At 39.9% G+C, this 23,525-nt stretch overlaps 1 protein-coding gene across 1 annotated transcript; it reads left to right on the top strand.

The window, feature by feature from the left end:
- The first annotated feature begins 3,858 nt into the window (after positions 1-3,858).
- cnn3a (calponin 3, acidic a) lies at positions 3,859-23,181 on the top strand. The gene is made up of 7 exons (XM_035142573.2): positions 3,859-4,144; positions 18,521-18,642; positions 18,845-18,911; positions 19,173-19,310; positions 19,424-19,540; positions 21,086-21,232; positions 22,127-23,181. The coding sequence occupies exons 1-7, from the start codon at positions 4,088-4,090 to the stop codon at positions 22,466-22,468; spliced, it is 990 nt and encodes a 329-aa protein (XP_034998464.1). The 5' UTR covers positions 3,859-4,087; the 3' UTR covers positions 22,469-23,181.
- The last annotated feature ends 344 nt before the right edge of the window (positions 23,182-23,525 follow it).

Genomic DNA, 23,525 nt, shown 5'->3' with positions numbered 1-23,525 from the left:
TTTATTTGTCATTATTTGTGACTTTTCATATAAAGGGCATGGTCTAACCATGGTATATTCTCTATGACAATACATAGGAAATAATTTGCTCTCGTTATTTAAATAAAAAATTTAAAATACTGTTTATATAATTGCCATAATAAGATGGTTAGACGCTCAATGCACTCTGGATTTACAGGTTTCTCTCTGCTACAGCTTGAATAGTTATTTGAAGTTGCAGTTTGTAGAATTTAGTGACATAAAGTGGTGAAGTGTCATGTGGCAGCTGAATACCCCTCACCTCACCCTCCAAACATGAAAGAGAACCTGTGGTAACCTTCAGTTTTCATAAAAACTCAAAGGGTGTTTAGTTCGTCCAGTCTGGGCTACTACAAGAAACATAGTGGCCTCCATAGAGAGGACCCCCCCGATGTAAATATAAAGTATTTCAATTATAAAGGGCCCATTTTAGGATAAATAAAACAACAATTTGTATAATTTAGATGAAACATACTCTTGAAAACAACACTAGGATTATTTTATATTAACTTTCTGTCAATAGATCCCTTTCATCTAAATCTTACACACTGGACCTTTTAAGGAAAAGCTGAAAAGCTGAAAAGGAAATTGCAGTGCACATAAATGGTAAATGGTTTTGTATTTATATAGCGCTTTTCTAGTCTTGATGACCACTCAAAGCTCTTTACAGTACAGTTTTACATTCACCCATTCACACACACATTCATACAGTGCATCTATTAGCAGCACTTTGTTGTTCTATGAGGGGCAATTCAGGGTTCAGCATCTTGCCCAAGGACACTTCGGCATGCAGATTGGGAAGACTGGGGATCGAACTGACGGCCTTCAGGTTGGAGGACAACTGCTCTACCCCTCAGCCACAGCCGCCCATAACACTCTTTTTTTTTTTTAAATGGTGCATCTCACAGAGTCACCCATTTCCCAGAGTCAATTACGACTGTACAAATTAATTTCATACAGGCAATATGCTGCTGGTTGCGGGAATAGAGCTATTCTAATCTCCATTCTTTTTGCTCATTCACGATGCCCCTTCATTGACACCACAGACAGTGTTCCCCCAATGGTGACCTCCTCTTTGTCAGCACCCTCATTAACAGCATTCTGCAGCAGGACCCATCTGTTTTCCAAATTTGGGAGGCTAACCAGGGGCAACCTCACTCTGCCTCTCTCACGTCAATGAGACAAGCAACATGCTACAATAAGTTATCAGTCTGTGATCAGAGTTTAAACTGGGACTGTAAAGGTCAGAATAAAAGCGTTTATAGACTGAAGAGGAATTCCTTTGAGTCTAAAACTAGCTTTAAAGCTTAGTGCAGAAAGATTATAAAAGAAACCATATTTTAATCCAGATATAATGTTAAATATATTGTATACTGAAGGTCAATAGAGAAAGCAGCAAAATGTGATGTTTAAAAGCTAAAAAGATTTATCTGTGTAAATGTAGACTCTAAAAATATTACATCAATATTACAATATTACATCATCTCATGTTTCGTATCAGCTGGATGTTTGAAAAGACATTTTTTTTATCTACGGTAATGCAGCATATTTGTCGACATACCTTTACATTACATTTCGATCCCTTTTAAAACCCCAGCACACCCTGAAATGCACCTAGACACCGGCTGCCTTTGCCAATTAATATTGTTTTTTGCTCCCTTGGTTGACGCAACCAGGCTCAGGATAACTCCTGCTTCGCCTGCACAGCAGCTTCTTCTGATTCAATTCAATTCAATTGTATTTGTATAGTGCCTAATCATAATATACATTAGCTCAGGGCACTTTACATAGAAGGTCAAGACCTTAAAGAAGGTTGAGACCTTAAATTCAGTTAAATTTGGATTCCTTCATGCCAACCAGCCACTGGTGAAGGAGGTCAAAATGGCTCCTTCCAATGCCGCTGAAAATAATAAGGAGAAAAAACACCATTTCTAGGAGGGGGAGGATCAATCTGGCTAATTGACAATGCAAAAGATGGGCAGGAAATACAAAAATGGTGTGTAGCCTGTTCCCCCTCACATGCCTAAAATGATGTTAAATACCAGCCCTGAACATCTGACAGTGTACAGTGGGAAGAGATCAAAGGCCATCAACCAATAGTGATTTGATGACTGGTGAAAGATCATTATGTGATCATCTTAAATCATGTGACTGAAATGTTATTCTTAGGTTGCGTGATGACTGTTCAGAAAATTCAATCTACATATGAAGACTATGAATTGTCCTTAGAAGCTTTGATGAAAATAAGCAAATAGACCTCAAGGTTGGATTATTTTGTATAACTGCTCTTCCTAAACATGACAATGAACTTTCATACTTTCATTTTATTACTCATTTTTAGATATTTTCAGTGGATCCAAATCCATAAAGATAGAGCTACAACAGGTATTGATTTAAATCAGCAAAATTTGGGCATAGCAGCAGTTTTGGACACTCTGGGTGCCAAACCTGGACCAAAGGATTGCAGCAAGTGCACAAGAAATGTTGTGGTGTTGTGCTTGCTGGAAAATGATATGATACATAATTATCTTTGCACACGCTGCTTGTCCAGAGGGGTTTGTTTGAAATGTTGGTGTTTTTGGGTCACCAGCTTTGTCAATGCTGTTTTGCTTTCTTTGTTCTGTGTTTCCTGTTCCTGGATAGAGCACTGGACAGGAAGAGCCCTGAAACAATTTGTTAAACTAAAGCGAGGAGGAGGGAAGAGAATGATAAAAGGATTCTGCTTTAGTCTGTCATCTGGGGCAAAGAAACTGATCCTCAGTTTACCTGGAAGTGAATAAATACAGTGAACTGGGTTTTTAAACTGGGGAGTGGATACCACATCATGCTACATAGAAGACTGAGCAATATGATGATGCAAATACAGTAGCTATCTCTATGAAGATATGCATGTCATTGCTAATGGATTATGAACTACATGTATAGCCTATAGAAGGGTCCAAAAAATGTTTGCTGTTCCCCCAGGCTGGGAGTCACTGCAGGACAGCATGCACTCAAACACATGTTTGTGCAAAACCTGATAAGCTATGTTTTCCCAGCCTGACATTGTTTCACAGAGCTTCTCGTGATGTCACAACACTTGGGGTTCTCCATCTCCAAGACCCCTATTGTTTTCCATGCGGTTGGGTTCAGACTGTGGAGGAAAGTACATGGTGGCCAGTACTCCTTGGTTTTCAACAAGTTCTTACAAAGCTGTGAGGTGTGCTAGGGGTAACTATGTTCTATCAAGCATTCTCTACAAAGATGTACACACAAGGGTGTCTGTGAATTGTCTGTGTTGTCAGTTTCGTGTTGGTGTCTTGCTCTGATTCATCAGTAAGTAGGATCTCCTGGTCATCTGGTGTGTCCGAGCCCACCACAGGCGTATGGCCTCTTTGGCCCCTTCAGCTCGTCCTTTTCAGTCTTGAATTCATACATATACATACATATCCATACACACATGTATATGGCATAGACCAGAGGCAAAAACTACACATTCTTTAAAAAATTTAATATTTGAAAATTTTACATTTTATTTCAGGATATAATAAAGAGTATATTGATAATGAATTCATCATATCATTCAACCAAACTCCTCCTGATTTCGTTGATTTCTCTGACATGCTTGACTGAAGAAAACGAACCCTAATGCACACCTCTGCAGCCTTTGAATCAGCAGCAGTTCATCCGTGCCCAGTTTATAGAAGTGCGTTCATGTAGTTATAAATAATTGTGTATCAGTGTTGTCCTGTCTCTTCAGACGCTTACTTCTGCGGGGACGAGAGCATCTGGAGAGGGAGTGGCCCCGAGACAAATCGACTTCTTTGATTGGCTGCTTCGTCCACGTCAATCATTTGACTGTGTTTTTTCCAGCAAACACTGAGATGTCCCACAGTGTGAGAGCCAGCTCTTCCCTGTGAGACGCTCTTCCCCGTGTGAGACCCTCCTCTCCGTGAACCCCACGGACCGGTCTGCAGTAGAAGGGGCCACCAGCTGCTGCTGCTGCCTGAGAGGACTCTTCTCCACACGGCTCCGTGCTACACTGTAGCTCCGGGTATTCTGCTGGCTTCACGAGGGACACACCAACACAATGACTAATTTCAACAAGGGGCCAGCCTACGGATTGTCTGCTGAAGTCAGAAGCAAAGTAAGCGACCTTTCCCCTTTTGTCTGAGAGGGAAACCAGGGGCTTTGCGAACGCGTTTCTAACTTCACACTCTCAACCACTTTCCTCTCGGGTCTTTCTCCACATTGAGAAAAGCAACGGGGCGAGCACTGCTTTATTCAGCACGGCGCCTCTTTAATGTCCGCTCGCCTGAAGCAGACGATGAAGTAAACTTTCCCAACTTTTCCCGATTTGTTCCTCTGCCTCTCTCAGCTCGGCTGGTCAGTGATGTACAGAGAGGAAACGCACGCACACCGAGTAGAGACTAACCCCCGAATGGAACAACAGGCAGACAAAGAGAGCAGAGTGGAATGTGCCCAGTTAGTGAAGCGGAGGTCCCGCTGCAGGCCTCCGTGCAGAGCTGAATGGAGTCTGGGACAAGTTAAAGTTCGCTCCAGCGGGTATTGTCTCAAATGTGAGCTAACGGCTGCAGATCAGCAAAGCGTGTTTACAGTGACTAGTCAACACACTGGACTTACACAATAGAATCTCCTTATGATGAAAGCCTACTTTTTTTTTTGAATTTATGGATTAGGTCACTAGAGCAAGTTTAACCGTATTTAAGGATTTAACGCAGTTATTGTGATGTTATAAGGCACAGTCTAACGTCGTTTAAACACAAAATGATGTTTATTATGACGCAGTTCCTATGTGAACTCATGGTGCAGGAAGGATCCTGCACCAGATGCTGGTGTGTGGCTGGCTCCTGGAGTATGGGCACACTTTAATGTGATTTCATATTAAAAGAACTGGCAGAAGTGCATTCGGGTGCTACGCAGCTTCATGCGTACTACTTAAAGCTGTTTCAGAAAAAAACCCACAAATGTATTTACCACAACAGAAGTTTTCTTTGTCATCAAGTTTGATGTTTCTGCACATTCGCATTTTTACACGTGAAGCAGTTTAACAGCATAACATTTAAAGCAATTTACCTCAACTTGAAATAGTTTGTTAGTGTAATATCAATAAACCAAAATGTATAAAAGCCAAAATCGAAATATGAACCTTCACAGTACTAGATGACTGCTGTACCTCCTGGTAATAGTTGGCAAAATGTTGATGTTTGTTAACGTCACATTTTAAAGCACCTTCCTCAGTATTCTTAGATGAAGGGGATTTTAAACGTGGCTTTGTAATGTTAGACAGCTTTAAATGCTCAGAGGACGATAGTTGTGGTCTTTTTTCTTGCAGCAGAACATTAAGCATTTCTGCTCTTAATCGATTCCATACAAAATTGTCATTTGGACAGCCTTGGCAGTTATGTCTTTTTTCCCTACATTAAAGGGCCCATATTGTGTAAAATACATTTTCTGGGCTTTTACTATCCGTAATTACTTGAAGGGGGTCAGGAGAGACCCTCAAACCAGCGGTTACGCTTTATTTCTTCTGACGTGCCGTGTTGCTGTGTTCAGTACGGAGTAACCACTCTGTACTGTAACTCAGGACGTTACTCCTAAATTGTCCGAGGGTCCTGCTAAAGCTTGAACAAACATGAGGACGGTGTAACTTTACAGTTCAGAACCTTCCTGTTGTTACCGACTGTAAATATGTTTCTACGTTCTTTTGACCCTGTTAAAAGTAGTTTTTCCTTACCCTTGTTGAGGGTTAAGGGCAGAGGATGTCACACCTTGTTAAAGCCCTATGAGACAAATGATTTGTGAATATGGGCTATACAAATAAAATTTGATTGATTGATTGAAATATGTGGCTGGTCTTCTATAGCTGCAAACATAACAACTTTCAGCTGTGTTTACCGGAGTGAATGCGCCAGAATGAGACCGGTGATAGGCCTGGTAGCGTGCCACTCAAAGTGCAGTCAGCCAATCAGAGGAGGGGCTCAAGAGGCAGGCGAAAACAGCCTGTTCTGTCTGCAGCTCCAGAGAGAGGCAGAGGAGAGGACATGGAAATACACATTGCAGCAGTTTTTTCGACTTTAATCCACTGATATATCATCTTAGGGGTACTAATACCTAAAATTAAATCCCAGAAAGGTGTAAAATATGGGCCCTTTAAGTTGCATCGCAGCCTGAGAAAATGGAGTCATACTTTTGATCTTAGACATTTTTACACCTATTGATGCGCAATGTAGTCAAGTCTCAGAACATAATACGAACCCCAACCTAGCCGTGACACTCCATCCCTTTTACAACATGTTTTGGTAATGTATAATTAGTCAAGCAACTACCCACATTATTAGAGCTTCATACAAGCATGCTGCTTGCTTCTTTTTGTATCTTTTGTATAAAGCTGCAATATTTTCAAGTCAAACCTTCTATGGTATTTTAGCCAGAACTGAAATTACAGGCTAGAACAGAAACAGAAGAGTGATGCAGAAGTAATACAGTAGAGTTGTCTGTTAGTGGTCATTCCATTGCAATCTCAAGCATGTGTAAGGTCACTGTGGAAAATATTCCCCCGACAGGAAGTGACTCATCTGAACTTTCAGGAGTAGAACTGCCACTTGGGAACTGAGTTCTTTGGTCTCTGAGCACATAGATTAGTGGATGATTCCAATGTCATCTTTGTTTGATGTAGATAGTAAGTGTACTTGTCCACCTCAGCCTCATATATTTGCAAAGCTGCCGTCCTTTACGAAGGCCGTGTTCAGCAGGGCAGCATCTCACTCCATATATGAGAGAAAATTACAGTGCTAATGTGCAAAATTATTTGGATGCACTCGTGATTCTTGGGTTCTGACATGCAGATGAAGAAAAAAAACTAAATATTTCGTTAGCTCTGTCAATAACAGATCTGTTGTTGAAGCTCAGGAGAAAACATTCTAGGTGCAGCTCCCATTCATATCCAGTGTTGACTGTCAGTTGTATTTGATTTATCGGCAGTCAAATCAGCTCTCACAAATAACGTGTGGAACATTGTTTGTTAGGTGTGTCTGTGACCCCAAATCATTAGTTTTTCCAACAACTCCCAGACACTGAGGACTCTTCTATCGATACCAAAACAGTTTCAGGAGAATCATTCATCATTCTCCCAGTTAATTTTATATCAAATCAATCATTTAAGATGCTTATCTTAAGAAATCTAAAATGGGACCATCAGCATTTGAATTATGTAGCTTGTGAAAAAAAGTAGCACCAACTTCTGAAACCACATCGGTTATTTGTGTGTTACTGTGGGTCAATTTGCATATAATCTTCTGTTATGTGTATATAGGCCGATTTTTACTATGTTGCCAGCTTATTTGGTACATCTTGCTAAAACCTGAGCAGACAAATACCACAGCCCTGCTATAAATCCTACTTTTATGAAGATTATTATGTAGTCTTTGTTAAAATGTTTTTACAGAGGTGAAATGGAGTGGAAAATACATTTCAAAAACAAGGGGCTAAAGTTTGCAAGTTGAATAGGGCTGTTGATTTTGTTTGGTGTACTAAGTTTTATGAGCTTAACTAGAGAGGCACTCCAAGCTTAGTCTTGACCTTGGCAAAAGCCATTGAGAAAACAATCTAACCACAAAGTCCACCTAGTAACTGTTCTGGAAATAGTGCTCAGAAAACAATGGGACATCCACAGTATCATGACTCTCAATGAAGTTTGTGTAATGTGATTGGAAGCTCCACTAAATTCACTTTTCGCGTGAAATTGATTTCTGACTGTGTTTCATGGTGGGGACTGAACCTTTAACTGCAAATTGTATGTTGACAATAATCTTAGGGCACTGTTGTATTTGGTTTGATTGGAAAGTTCTGATTGAACATTAGACTGTTTGGCAAGATTGGAGTGCGAATGCTGTTGGTAAAGGTTTTTGAGCAAGGAGTTTCAAGGAGTGACATCAGATCTGCTTCAGTTTGTCTGGTGCTGTTCCCAGGCATCTGTTCCACATACTAGATCCAATGTAGCATTGTTGATGGAATTTTGCCATTAACACGTTGTCCAGAGTAAAATTTATGTATGACTGCTTGTGTTAACATCAACTTGCTTCACCTAATGTAGTGTAAAAGCGATCTTATACATTTTGAACCATAATAACATTTGAAGAGAATATGTAAATTAATCGAAACATACCACTGCTAGATAGGACTATGTCATGTAACAATATATAATGTGTGACAACAGAAAAACTTCTATGGTTTCATATTAGGCTCTGTCACAAATCACAGATCATATTTTTGTCATTTTGACAGCACTTTCTTTTCTTCAAGACGGTTGAAGGCAAGAAATTAGCATCAAGATGATGGAGAAGAGTGAATGTTAGAGGTGTGGAAATGTCTTGATTCTTAGATGCATCGCGATGCGGACTTGGACGACTCTGCATCGATGCAGTGATTGAACATAATTGACTCACGTTTTCCGCTACGTTCAATAAACACCATCACTGATCACATATTATTAGCACACGTACAGGACTGACGTTTACTTTGTGTTTGTTTGATTCTCTAGAGTTTATGAGACACATGTTTAAACCTGCTACACACTAAATACATATGATTATCAGTTTGTGTGAAGAGTAACAGAGACAAGCGTACACACACACACACACACACACACACACACACACACACACACTCCTGCAGACAGAAGAGAGGTTCCTCCTGCAGATTACAACGTAACACTGTGTTTTAACTTCTTTGTTGCAGAAGAAGCGATGCCCCGTTTATCCAGGAACATAAATATGAATTCAGCAGATCAGTTCTAAGTGTGAGTGATTAGAAAACATCGGGGGAGCAGAGTCACTTGTTGACCAGTGGAGTAATGCGCCTCAGTGCAGTGGCGCTCCTAAGGGGCGGCCAGGCTTACCTTGATACAGTAAAGGCAATAATCAGTTTGTCCCTTTAAGCCTTAGGTGCAGCACATAAGTCTAAATGGAATAAATGTCAAATCAGTGTAAAGAGCACTGACCACTGTCATAGATTTACTGTTGTAGTCTGATTTTTGAATTGAAAACTTTACTTGTAAATAGCGGCACAATTGTAGTCATTAATATCTTTAAAGCACTTTCTAAATAAAGAGAGTTCATATTGGTCTGAATGATTTTATTAATCAAGATGCATCGCTGTGAATCGTAATCGAATCGTTAGGCTAGTGAAGCTGCTCACCTCGAGTGAATGTGACACAGACACAAGTTTATTCAGGCCAGCCAAGTTAAAAGTTTGCTTGTGGTACGTCTTTCAGGGACCAGAAAATGTACTTTGCAAATGTATGTTGCAGACCATATCTATAAAAGACTCAATTACCACTAACCTCTTATAGTACTTGTGAAAGAATCATGTCAAACAGTATGGTGATTCTTCTGGTCACAATTTCATGTTCAAGAATAGTTAAAACTATACTGAAACTATATGGATCATCATATGTAGGCTATATAAAATATTCTCTCTTGGTATTTGAGATTATCACAGCCCTACTGCCAAAATGTTAATATTTTCAACAGCATAAATCACAACAGCGTGCTTTATTAGTTAAGTGCACTTGAACTTCAAAAATTGATTAAAAAATGCAAAAATCCTGTGTCCACTCTTGGCCTCTTATTATTCTTCCATATAAAGTATTCCAGTATGAAGCTGGATACATTCAACAGAATTCTGGATTTTGAGGTTCAAACTTCTGTTTTCCATTTTAAGGCAAGTGTTCTACATTTGTCTCCAAATTTTAATGACAGATTTTCTTCCACAACATATGCTCCATTCATTGCAGTGAAATGTCGTCTGTCAAAGAGTGCATAAAACAAAAGGTATAGGACAGGCAGGGGCCCATCTGTGTTCCATTGCATAATGCATGATCAGTAATCCATGCTCCTCTCTGAGCTGTGCACATCACATTCCTGAAATTCTTCAGCACAAACCCCTTGATCAGGACCCTATCCCTTGGGCTGTCTCTGCATTTTTTTACTCTGCTTAGTTGGCTTTTCACTGTGCTTCAAGCCTGGATAGTAGATGTGTTTAAGCTATGAGTAAGTTGTAGCTCACCCTTAGGAATGCTTTGTGGAATAAACATGTTTATGTACGTTAATGAGTTTAAATGAAGTATGTTAGAGTTTTAACATTTTTGCTTGGAAATGATAAACACTCTTTGTGAACCACTTATGTTATGCATGGTTAAAAAAAGTCCTCTGAAGTGGAAAAAACAATGTCTGGAGATTTAGTGGGCTTTGGAACACAGTGCCTTGTAAAGATAATTCCTGGTATAGCTTATGAGCGTTTATGTCACCAAGCTTTCTATCGAGCAGTAGTATACACCTCCAGTTAGCAATTATATAGTGACAGCAGCTATGATGGTTGTTGTCCTTTCCACCCCCACTCCTTAGTGGTGTACAATGGTCTCTGTGTTATCAGAAACTCCAGAGAAGTAGAGCAGTGACGAGCAATACCCAAAGCTTCTGGGTAAGATTTATGTAGATGTACATGCCTCCACCTCCGAAATAAGGAACTAGTGGTCCACTGTGTCAAATGCAGCAGAAAGGTCTAGAAGGATGTGGACAGAGGAGAGAGAGAGGCTGCTCTAGCAGTGTGAAGTTGCTCAGAGACAGCAAGGAGGGCAGTCTCAGTTGAGTGGCCTGCCTTGGAACCAGACTGGTGAGGGTCAAGTAGGTTGTTCTGGTGAAGATAGGACGAGAGTTGATTGAAGATAGCTCGCTCGAGAGTTTTGGAAAGAATGGGAAGAAGAGAGACAGGTCTGTAGTTGTTTACTTGAGACAGGTTGAGGGTGGTTTTCTTCAGGAGAGGGTTTACTCTTGCCTCTTTCAGAGAGTTAGGAAAACAGCCAGTTGACAGGGAAGTTTTATTAAGATGGGTGAGAAAAGGAAGAAGGTCGGGAGCAATAGACTGGAGAATGTGAGATGGGATGGGGTCAAGGGGGCAGGTGGTTGGGTGGTCGGAGGTTACCAAGGTAAGAACTTGATTGGGCAACAGAGAGGTGAAAGAGGAAAGAGAAGGGGATGAAGATGAAGTTGATGGAAAGGTAATTACAGAATGTGGATTTGAAAATGAGGAGCGTATGTCATCTATTTTTTTTGTAAAGTAGTTGACAAAGTGGCTTGGTAGAAGGGAAGAAGGAGGTGGGGGACTGGGGGGTCAAGGAGGTTAGAAAATATGGAGAAGAGTTTTTTGGGGGTTGGAAAATGAGGATTGAATTTTAGTTTGGTAAAAAGTGCTTTTGGCTGCAGAGATAGAGGACGGAGAATGAGGAGAGAAGAGATTGATAAGTGAGCAGGTCATCCGGACCGAGTCAGTCAACCATGGAGCAGGGGAGGAATGACAGCACTTTCTGGCTCAAGTCTAGTAAATCAGAGATCTCAGTTCGCTGCATTTATAGCTGGGAGCCTTATTTAATTCACTATTTTAGATTGTTGTTTTTGTTAAAAATGGAAGTTTTATCTCAGTTTTATAAATCTTTGTGGTTTAGTTTGTACAAATTTTCTCAATGCTGTACATTTTCTGCCAGACACTAGATGAAGCGATGACCTGATGCGATGGACTTCCCCTTTTTGTAAAGGTGTGATGAGATTTAGTGTGATCAACAGACAGCAGACAATACTACTGACTTCTTCTGTTTGTTTTCACCCCCTTTTGTTCTCTTTACCAGTGGGTGGGCAACTGGCTGTTGCATCCAGGAAACAGATTTTTGAGTGTGAGGGGTTGGTAGAGAGGTAAAGACCAACAACTTGGTTGTAACTGATGTTCAACAAGGCAGAGCTGAAAAGCAGATCTTCTGACAGAGGACCAAATTGCATCATACTGAAGTACATAGACAGACTCACTTGTGACTAAAAGGACTAAGGAGTAAGGCCTGTATTTAATGAACTTCTAAGAGCTAAGTTTGATCAAATCAAATAAAACAAAAAATATAAAGATGCCATTGGGATAGCTTGCAAGTGAAAGCAGAATGTATGAAGCATTGGAGCGTTGGAGAAGACCATAGGCTGACTGAAAGAACTCCGGCACACAGTTGTGCCTCTTTGTGTAATGTAAGTGTATTTTTGTAATTATTAGTTGTATGCACTGGCTGAAAAGTTACGGACCCGAATGTATTTATCGCTTTCGGTTTGCTAGTGTTACTGTGTTTTTACTGCTCTATATCTATCCCGTTAATTTAGATATTTGCTTTATTACAGCAGCTTTTTACCTACGAATTCTCCTCAAGCACTCAAAGCTCTCTCCTTCTTTTAGGGACTCTCTAGTTCCACAGTTTACATTCAGATTTGGATTGGGTGATATGCTAGAATTGTCCAATCGGCCACCAGCCCAACAACCTTTGATTGATGATATATTATGCGCAGGTGTGTTTGTGTGTGCACACATGTTCACCGCCTCAATCTCTGTTTTCAAATTCTCTGTTTTCTCTCTATTCTCTTCTTCTGGATGTAAAAACCTGTCAGTGATCTGAATGTCTTTAATTGATCATCTAGGGCAGCAGGGCTCCATCTGATTAGCCAAATATATTGATATGCAGAGTGTGACTGCGTGGCGCATGAAACACCAATTAATGCAGTTTTTGCCGTCTTTTGCGATACGTCTATTGCGCACTTTGATATCGTGATGTCGATAGATTTTTGATATATCATGCAGCCCTAATAAACACCATCACTGATCACAAGTTATTAGGACACGTAGAGGACTTTTACTTCTTTGTTGCAGAAGAAGCGACGCCCCGTTTATCCAGGAACATAAATATGAATTCAGCAGGTTTTTATAAAGATCAGTTCTAAGTGTGAGCGATTAGAAAACATCAGAGGAGCAGAGTAACTAGTTGACCAGCGGAGTAATGCGCCTCAGTGCAGTGGCGCTGATTTAATTTAAGATAAGATAAGATCAAACTTTATTGGTCAGAACAAGGTAGACAAGAGAATAAAGAAATATAAAAAGGCAATAAAATAATTTAAGGCAATAAAATAATTTAACTTCGACAGATGTCACTGCTGCTCCACTCTTACCAGTCTGTATAGTTTAGCTGCCAGTGTTGATAATCTATTGCTCATGACATGCAACAAATCTTATAATGTTGTGGGTAGGGCATTGTTCAGGATTACAGACAGGGGGAGGTGGCTGTATTAAAGTCAAAGTAGATAATTTTAAATGAATTTATTTTATCAGCAATTGAATTAATAACAGTTCAGATAATAGCAAAATGCCCAGGTCAATAGTTTACACCTAACATCAGTGTAAAATATTTCTAGAACAGTGTTTGCTAGTACCAGTTTTCATGACAGCAGCAGCTTTAACCAAGTTAGAAGTGCCATTTTGCAAAGTGTATATATACTTATATAATGTAATTCTCCTTACGACCAATGCTATACTTTACTGTTATTCCAAAATCGGTGTTGGAGAGAGATCAGGACCAGTTTATTTATTTAAGCTCTGTTAGACTTGTTGTTCTAATGAAAATAATCTTAATAAATAAGACTAATAAATAAAAACGGTAAGTGATATTTATAAATAATATGATGTTATTAATGATAGCAGCAGCAGTTGATGATAATAATCATACATATACAGATGTCTTCTAACCCCTAACTGAAATGAAATTGATCAAAGTGTGAACTGTTTTAATTCTTTGCAGAGTAGCGTGGAACATAGATCACATACTAAGAAAATTGTTCTCCTAAACTCTGAAACAATATCTGTAGTAAGTTGAAGAGTCTGACCAGTCTAGAAAACAGAGAACACACAGTAAACAGACGATGTAACAGAGAGGACAACGTCCCCTGTGACTGGATTGAGTTGCACCAGACACCTGTGTGACACTCGCCAATGTAATAAACTACAAACGTAATACAAATCTGCAGCTTTTAATGTAATAATCCCTCAAACATAATAGCAGTTGCCTACTACAAACATAATACATAATTTCCTGCAAATTTAATAGCTTTTACATTTAGAAAGGTCGAGTACAATAGAAGTAACTGGTGATTAATTTTTCAAATGTAATAAAACAACAGAAAAAACATAACATGCCTCCATACTTCTCGTGTGGTGTCATCCAAGTGTCCGCAAGCCCTGACATTCATATTCAACTTGAAACTGCGTCATTTACACCAGGTTTTATGCCTAAAAGTCTGCAACCGATGCTAACGCGAACCCCGCGCACCACACGTGTGTCCTTGGTCGAGAGCTTGTGTGTGCATGTTCCATATAAATATCTGACAAATGCTGGGCTATTTGGTGACTACTTTTTCCCTTTAATGGCTTCAGCCACACATATCGACTGAACACATCCTGTACAATAAGGACATATTTGTAGATCGCTCTCCCATGTGTAACTTTCCATCCTGTCATGTCAAATAGGTCGATTTGGTGTCTGTCCTGAACCTGTTTAGCTGTAATTGGCGTCAAGGGTGGTCTGTTTGGGGAATTTTGCTATCAGCAACTGGCACTGTCAGGACGAATCCAATGCATGTTGAACAGCCTTCTTACTCAACCCAGAGCACTTCTCTCTCAGCCTGATGTTTACTTTGCATTGGAACCTTTAGTGACATCAAGTCCTCTCTTAGCAAGTTCCGGGATGTCAGACTCTTTTACCACAAGCTCCCCGTTGCACAAAATAGACTCTCTGTCATCACTTAAAGGGATAGTTCACCGAAAAATGAAAATTCACTCATTATCTACTCACCACTATGCCGATGGAGGGGTGGGTGAAGTGTTTGAGTCCACAAAACACTTTTGGATTCTCGGGGGTAAACAGTGTTGGAGCCAAATCCAATACAATTGAAGTAAATAGGGACAACTTCTTCAAATGTAAAAAAACAACAGAAAAAAGTGCCTCCATACTGCTCCTGTGGTGTCATCCAAGTGTCTGTAAGCCCAGATATTCAAACTCGGAACCATGTTTTTAGCCCAAATGTCCACTTTCATCTTCTTGGCATGTTTGCGCGCACACACTTCACAAGCGGCGAGAACTATCGAGAGTTCATATATATATCATCGCATCCATATAGGGTTTGTAGCATACAGCTGTTAAATTACATGAAATAAGTCCACATATGTTTAAATTGACTGGTATTGGATAGGTACTTGGTATCCTAATTAGCCTCAAAGCTAGCTTATGTCGGGGCTAGCCAGTTAAAGACAGCTAATGAGTTGTTAACTTGCCATGTTATATTCATCCTGCTTTAATGACGTAATGGTAAAAACAGAATATTGGCTATCGGCCTGTCAGCACAGTTCCTGTTGGTGTACCAGTTGAAGTCCAAAATCTATTCTTATCTCCTGATATGTACTTGTTGCTTCTGTTTTTTTACTCCCAGTTGATAACATGGCTCCCCTCACCACAGTGTGTGGTATGTGGAGTGTTTCTTTAGCTGAGAGGTGGTTACATATTAATGAATCTCTCTGTTTGCTCAGCCTTGGTTCAGCACTCAGTCATGTATGATATGACAAATGCCAATCAGCTTCATACTGATTAACCGCTGTGTTTGGGTGATTTTGTTATCATACTCAGTGTTTCAGCCTGGTTGAACCATGTAGCTAAATCCCTGACTCAAACTATGTAACCCCTGATTGTGCACTCTTATAATTGTATTGCCAGTAGCAATGACTTCATTTAACCTATTTTCCAAATGTGTGCAGTATTGTGCTGTCATCAGGAAATGCCTTTGGGTACAAAGATGAAATCGGGAGGGGGTTTGTCTGGTTTTCACTTCAAGCTTGCTCAAATTGTAACCTTCGAGAGTTTTCCCTCAGAAGCTCATTTTAATGGTTCCATCAAGAGAATTATATCCCTTTTTCCAATGCCTGACTTTTCTTTCTGAGAGTTCTTGGCAATGCTCCTCCAAAAGAACTGCTGCTGGGAGAAGAAAAGAGAAAAATGCCTTCCTTCTAATCATTTGAGCTCTTTGGCCTCTCAATGGGGTTCTTTTGTGTTCTCAAAATCCACTGACATAAAATGTCCCACATTTTTTCCTAGAAAACAAATTTGAGTCCTGATAATAATACCAAACAAGAGCATCTAACCTTTTACTCTGAGTCATGTTGGAATATTTCTTGTTGTTAGCATGATAGTAGTCTTGAGCAATACCACAGATTGAAGACAGCTTTGTTTTAATATTTATACAGCCCTATTCTCATTATGGCATGTCTTTAATTAAGAGATTCTGGGAATTGTCAGTTTTTTGTTTTTATTTGAAATATGTTTAATGATGTTCTTTCTAATGAACTTGTCCTTTGAGTTATCCTCATCATGCGCAGATATCCTCTATTTTCTATGTAAGTGAACAGTGATTATAGCAGGAGATACAGGTGTTGGATGCATGGGAATACCTTCTGAGTGAAACCCATTTGACGTCATTAGGTATTTGTCTGTGAAATTTGAGAAAGAATTAATTGATTTAAACCACTTCTTACTTATACAAATTTTTGAAATGCACAGTCAATGTCCAATGTTTTCTGAGTGTAATTATGGATGTGGACATGTGTGTGTGTTGAGATTTCACTGTTACAGCTCAGAGAAGAAAGGAAGTGTTGAGTTATTTACCACCAATTGGAAACCATGGGTTTTAAAGTATGCTATTTCCCCCATGAGCTGCGTGTCACGTAGCTGCAGCATCCGCCTGCACTGGTCTGATCAAACAACAATAATTAACTCTCTGCTGGTTTTAGAACATCTGCATGCACCAGTCTCTTCCACCTTCCAAAGTATACTTGCCCTATGTTTATCCTTCTGCAGCCATCTAACCCTCCTATTAACAGATGGCTTAGAATGAAAATACATTCTAACATTTTGCTGCAACTTGCAAAAACAAAATTTGTAGATTGGCGGATAAAGATAATATAATATCAAAAAGAGAAGTTCTAAGGTGACATTTAAAAGAAGCTGGAGAGGTAGTGTGTCTGAGTTCAGTGAGCAGAGATCCAAAGGGTGAGGGCTGTAATAGCTAAAGCTCGACAAAAAGGTCCAGAAATTTAATCAATCTAGTTTCTTGTTCCTGTTACCTCAAGAGCCTCAGCAGCCCGGTTACACACATGTTACACACATGGAATGGGTGCTGATGTTTTTGGGATTGATACCTGAAGAATTGCACTAAACACTGAAGGATACCACATTGAAGAGAAAACAACATTTTATGAAAGTGATGTGAAAGAGAGGGGTACTATCAGACCAATTTAAACCTGTACTGTAAGTGCAGCTCTGTCCTCAGGAAAGTAGGACTCAGTGGGAGTCTGAGAAGGTCAGCGGATGAATTCTCTCCTGTGTTTCTTTGCTAATTAATAGCAGGATAAAGAGTCAGCTTCAGTTTGTAGTCAGTTAACAGAGTCAGAGTCTGTAAAGCCAGTGGGAGGAGGTTCACTGTACAGTAAGATTTCAATAGACAAGTTGTTGGTTTAGATAAAGATACTCTGGTGCTACACTTGTTTCTAAGGCCACTGCACTAGACAGTGTACCTCTGCTATTCACAAGGAGGAGGTGGTGTTTGTTTTTCTGTGATGGTTAAAATGTTATTTATGAAGAAGGGTTCAAGAGTTAAATGAATAGATGGATCCGTATAGGACTATGATTCTCTTTCAGCCTGGCTGCAGTGCTGAAGAGGAACATGGGGTTGTTTTTAAATTTTGTTCTATTAATAATGAATAATAGGAGAATCTGGCATTCCAGAGGGCTTTCTTGTGAGTTATCCAGACTATCTTTCTAGGTTAGGTGAAAATTATATAATTGATATGTAATAACATGTTGAACTGTTTTTTTTCTTTGTGATTTCCTGCATGCATGTATAAAGCTGAGGATGAGGCTTTCAAATGAGCTACAACTTTGTTTAGGTCAAGGGTCGATTGATAGGTTAGATTTGAAAATTGCTGCCCTCCCTCCACCTCTGCCTGTGCTGCAAGGAATAGGAGTATTAATGAGTAAGGGCCGTTGATTCATTTAAACACACATATTCCTAATAGCCACATTGGAGGGCAGGGTGGAAACCTTTTCTATGAATGTTGCCAACCTGAGGGAGATTAGCACCAGCCGCTCTTGTTAATGTTTGTAGATTTAGACCACTGTCCTGAAGCATGTTTGTATCAAAATCAATTCATGATCATATGGTAATGCATCAAGTTTTGAAATCAATAACATTGGAGCCACAATCTATACCTTATTTAGCTAAATCAATCATTCATCATCATATGTTATAAATGACACCATGAAGAAGTCATTATGAAGTGGCATTATTTAAAAGTTAGCATTGACAGATTTGGGTATACACAGTGCATGCGGGATATACATTTCCCTTCTGATGCGTTTCATTAACCTAAAAGGAATTCTTGGCATTCAGGAACTCAGATTCCACTCTCCTCTCATCATAGAGGGGTTGCTTTGCTAAGTTGCCTATACTGCAGCTGGATTATAAAAAATTTTTTTTGATACAGATGGATTTTTTTTCTTCCAAAATAGAATGCAGACTTAAAATGATATTTTATCTTTCAGATTGCTCAGAAATATGATCCACAAAAGGAGGAGGAACTGCGTTTCTGGATTGAGGAGGTGACAGGAATGTCTATTGGAGAGAACTTCCAGAAGGGGTTAAAGGACGGAGTCATCCTCTGCGAGTAAGTCCTCTGTGTATGTGCGTGTGTTTGCATGCGTGTTTTTGCTGGCTTTGGTGTTACGATTCAAAATTGCAGAGATGGCAAAATTTTGCTGTGTTAGCATCACACCGCATGATTCAGTCACAGGCCAATGTCTTGTGGCAGAAATTGTGTTCAAATGTATCCCACTGACATGTTCTCATACTTGTTTTCCTTCCTTTAGAATGATTAATAAGATACGACCGGGTTCAGTAAAGAAAACCAACCATTCACAGTTGAACTGGCACAAGGTAATACCTGTTTTGAGCTAGTAGTAATCCAGGGGTTTCAATTTAAAACAACTCAGAGGTCAACTTCATAAAGATGACATTCAGCTTCTTTAAGACTAGTTATTGCACATCACGCTCTAATGAAAAGTGTACTCACTCATGGTATTTTCATTGCTTTTTACTAACAGCTTTATATGTGCTGTTATTGCTTGTTCCTGCCTTTGTTCAGGAGACACTGTTCCACCCCTTATCAGTCACACTTTTCTCTGTTGCTCTCTGCAGCTGGAAAACCTTGGGAATTTCATCACAGCTATCCTGGCTTATGGTCTAAAGCCCAATGACATCTTCGAGGCCAATGATCTATTTGAAAATGGGAACATGACTCAAGTCCAGACCACACTGCTCGCACTGGCAAGCATGGTGAGTGAACATACAGTATAGAGGGTCATTGTCTACTGAAGAACACATCTTTCATTCTTATTGGACAAAAATCGAGTGTCGCATCATTCTGATGACCATGTTCTTTCTGTCAGGCAAAGACCAAAGGTGTGGACTCAAAGATTGATATCGGGGTGAAATACGCAGACAAACAAACTCGACATTTTGACGATGAGAAGATCAAGGCTGGTCAGTGTGTCATTGGACTGCAGGTAACTATGTGCTGGTGATTAAGTGCGTCTTGAGGCCCACACATTAACTGGTATCTTAAGACTTAAATACTTTAAGCTGGTGTTATGTAATAGCTAGTGATGCACGATATAGTTTTTTCCGATACCGATAACTGCTAATTACATGGCCAATACCTATACCGATAATAATTTCAGGTTTCTTAAAAAGAAGTTCATAGCCTGTAGTTTATGCACACCTGAGGATAGAATTGCAAATTATAGGAAGCAAATATTCCATTGTGAACACATCAAAAAGAGCTCTGACTCAGTTGTGTGTTCGTTTAGTTTTTAAGTGCATCACAAAAGGAAAAAGAGGAAAATTTCTCCTTCAAAAGAACTTAAATTAAATATTTTGACATCTCAAATAAGACATGTCAATGTATTAAAATAGAAATTCAGATAAAATACTGAGCTGCAAAGCTAGTCGCCAGCAGCTTTAAGTTTAAGAGTTTGTAAGTTGATGTTTTCACCTGGTGACTTTAATAAAGATGATGAAAAAAAACCAGCACCGTCTCTGGCTGTGTGTGGGAGACCCAGGTGGCATGGTCTATTACCACAGGGGCACCCAATGTGGGGCTCCACGCAGCCAGAGACGCGGACCAGCAAGCGGAGATGGCGCTGGTACGTTTGGTGGAGGACTTCGCAGCCACGTACTGGGAGCACGCAGCAGAGAGTAGACGGTGACTGGAGGCTCTCCAGAGGCAGGCGGGGAGGAAGACAACGCTGATGGAGCGTCTGCGGGCCCGGTCGGGGCCCACACTTGCTCCTGCCTGCCGCACAGAGCTGAAGCCAGCGGCGAGCATGGCTCAGAGTTCCCTAGCGGCACTGCTGCACTGACACTTGTTTTGGCCTTTTTTTCCCCCCTATTGTTAAAGTTTTTCTTGTTTTTCAATTTGCACATTTGTTGCAAATTGCAATCCTACAGTCACTCTCACAAAGTGTGAAAAACTTCCACAATGGCAACGCAGTTTTTTGTTCTGACGCAAACACATCACACTGGTATGGACAGGAATGGATGAATGACGTCATGAGCGCGACCAGGTTTATCGGATGTTTTATCGGCAATAATTTCCGATTCCGAAATATACATAATATAAAATTCTCATTATCGGGAATAACAACTTAACAAATAGACTCAACATTTTCCTTATAGACAGATTAGTCTCTCCTTACAATCAAACAATAATGGGACTATTAAAAGGCAGTCTATGGTAATACTTAAAGTCGAAGAACTCTTAAAATCACCACTTATATAACAATGGTGCATTAAAGGCTAGCATACTAAACCAATCAGCAATTTATGGTTCTACAAGTCCCAAGTTTCTGAGCCTTCACAATGTATCATGTCTCGAGCAGGGATATTTTTTGGGAGATGTACCAAGGGAAAAGTTCTTGTGGAAACACACCTAGTGAAACTAAATGTCAGTGGTTCATTTTAGGCTCATTTTACACAGACAGCCATCAGATCACATGCTGTATGATATGTGATTGGATTTGGTGAGATCTTATTGCTCCTTTTGTCCTCAGATGGGAACAAACAAGTGTGCAAGTCAGGCTGGAATGACTGCTTATGGAACCAGAAGGCACCTGTATGATCCAAAGACTCACACTGACAAGCCCTTTGACCAGACCACCATCAGCCTGCAGATGGGAACCAACAAAGGAGCCAGCCAGGTTAAAACCCAGTCCTCTTTCAATGCTTTTCTTATGGGACAGAGAGGAAACCGCTAGAAGCAGAGAATTGTTTACATTTTTAAAAAAAAATTGCATTTAATATCTATAGATGAAAAAAGTTTTGGTTTGATTATGCCTCCATGCCGCTCCATGTTTTCCATGAGCCCCCGCTATTGAAAGCGATATTAGATGTGTCAAGGCTTCCTTAGTAACCATTTTTATGGGCCATGACTTAATGCTGTGATTATACTTTATCCAAGTTTTGAGATGCACATATGAGCTAGAACATTAAATATTGACTGTTGCTGATGGTGCAGAATGAACACCTTTAAAACGCATTATTTTAACTTTCATAACCACGACTGCAAGACAAACAGTAGAAAGTGAGAAAACGTTTATTATTTATTTGTTTCTCCTGAGCCACAGCCAGTTGTAAGAATTATTTATAATGAGATGTGGTTCAGGAGTTAGAGTGGGTCGTCCACAACCAGAAGGTCGTCAGTATGATCCCCATCTCCGTCATTCCACATACTGAAGTGTGTCGGCAGTGTATGAATGATGTGTGATAGAGAAAGTAGCTGCATATAAGTGCTTTGAGTGCTCATTAAGACTAGAATAATATGTTCTATATAAATACAGACCATGTACAATGTTCTAATAATGATTTATTATGTAAGGATGTATACTGGCCCTTTAAACTGAAATAATGTGACATTACCCCCAAAATTAGTGTCTTGAGTATCTTGAGTGGTATGAATGACAGATAATCCATCGTTGATGAATCATTAACATTCCTAGGGGGAACTTTCATTCTGTTAGAACGGAGCATTTAATACAGTTGTACACTGCTTTCATCATGTTGTAAAATTTGTGACACTACTTGGTTTCCTGCAGGCGGGCATGTCGGCTCCTGGTACCAGAAGAGACATCTTTGACCAGAAGGTGGCGCAACAGCCACTGGACAACTCCACCATCTCCCTTCAGATGGGCACCAACAAGGTGGCGTCCCAGAGGGGCATGAGTGTGTACGGTCTGGGTCGACAGGTCTATGACCCCAAGTACTGCGCTCCCCCAACAGAGCCAGTCATCCACACTAATGGTAGTCAGGGCACTGGCACCAACGGCTCTGAGATCAGCGACAGTGACTATCAGGCCGAGTTCCAGGAGGAGGAGTACCAAGGAGGTTACCATGACAACTACAGCTCCCATTACAATGACCAGGGCATTGACTATTAGTGGTGACCTTCACCTTCAGAGCAGTATTAACAAGTGTATTTTATCTACACAACAGAGCAAGTCTTTTGCTATCCTCACTAGTCTTTTCTCTTGAAGCTCAAGTGTTTTCCTTCTTGACCTAGACTCTTTCATCTGAGCAGCAAAGGTTGTAAGAAGTTGTAGTATCATAGCATATTGAGAAATACAGTGATGAACATGTTTTTAAGCTGAAGAGCACTCTTTTTAATACCCACTTTTTAAAAGATGGAACACTGAAGTAGTTATTACTTTGTTGACAGATGGTCTAGTAGCATTAGATGTAGCTGCTGCATTCCAATGTCTATTCATGGACTGAAACTTAGCTGATCCATTCCCATGTGTAATCCTCAACAAAAGGCTGATGTATGTGCCTTCTCCCACTGTGTTCTGTCTGTATTCATACATCCAGCCACAGTTTGTGATACTGTTATTCCTGATGTCTTTTTTGTACCACATTTAATCGCTAGATAGTTTTTCTTAAAGTGGTGAGCATGTAAATCCTGATGGATATCAGATAGTGCAGATGACCAATTTTGTAGCTAGACTTCCATGTGCCATTACATTACCTATATTTTCATATCTTACCCCTTGTATTCCCAAACAGTATTTATTGTGGTGACTCATTGCAAAACAGTCCACTGTTACATGGTTTGTAAAGAAAATGGTATGTTATAAATAAAACCTTAAATTCTCAATTCTGAAAGCCTGTCTGCACACTATTGTTACGACTGTCTCACATGTCCAGCCATATTGAAAGAAAATGCTACTTTATTGATGGGTTTGTGAATTTGAAATGGATATTAGTGGTTGATTATATGCAACAAGCAGTGACTTGAAGGCAGGTAAGAGAGTTATTGGTACTTCTGCTGATATATCTAAAAAGGTCAAATTTAAATGGGAATAATGGTTATACCTCCACGCTGGTGACAGCCTGTGGACGGAGGCATGTTTTCATCCGTCCATCCGTCCATCTGTCTTATTCTTGTGAACATATTTCAATAAATCATCATGGGAATATTTTTTCAAATTTAATGCAAAA

Source organism: Hippoglossus stenolepis, chromosome 19 (assembly GCF_022539355.2).
Source record: "Hippoglossus stenolepis isolate QCI-W04-F060 chromosome 19, HSTE1.2, whole genome shotgun sequence".
Lineage (NCBI taxonomy): Eukaryota > Metazoa > Chordata > Actinopteri > Pleuronectiformes > Pleuronectidae > Hippoglossus > Hippoglossus stenolepis.
Note: the sequence above shows the minus strand (reverse complement) of the source record. Positions and strands in the feature narration are given on the sequence as shown.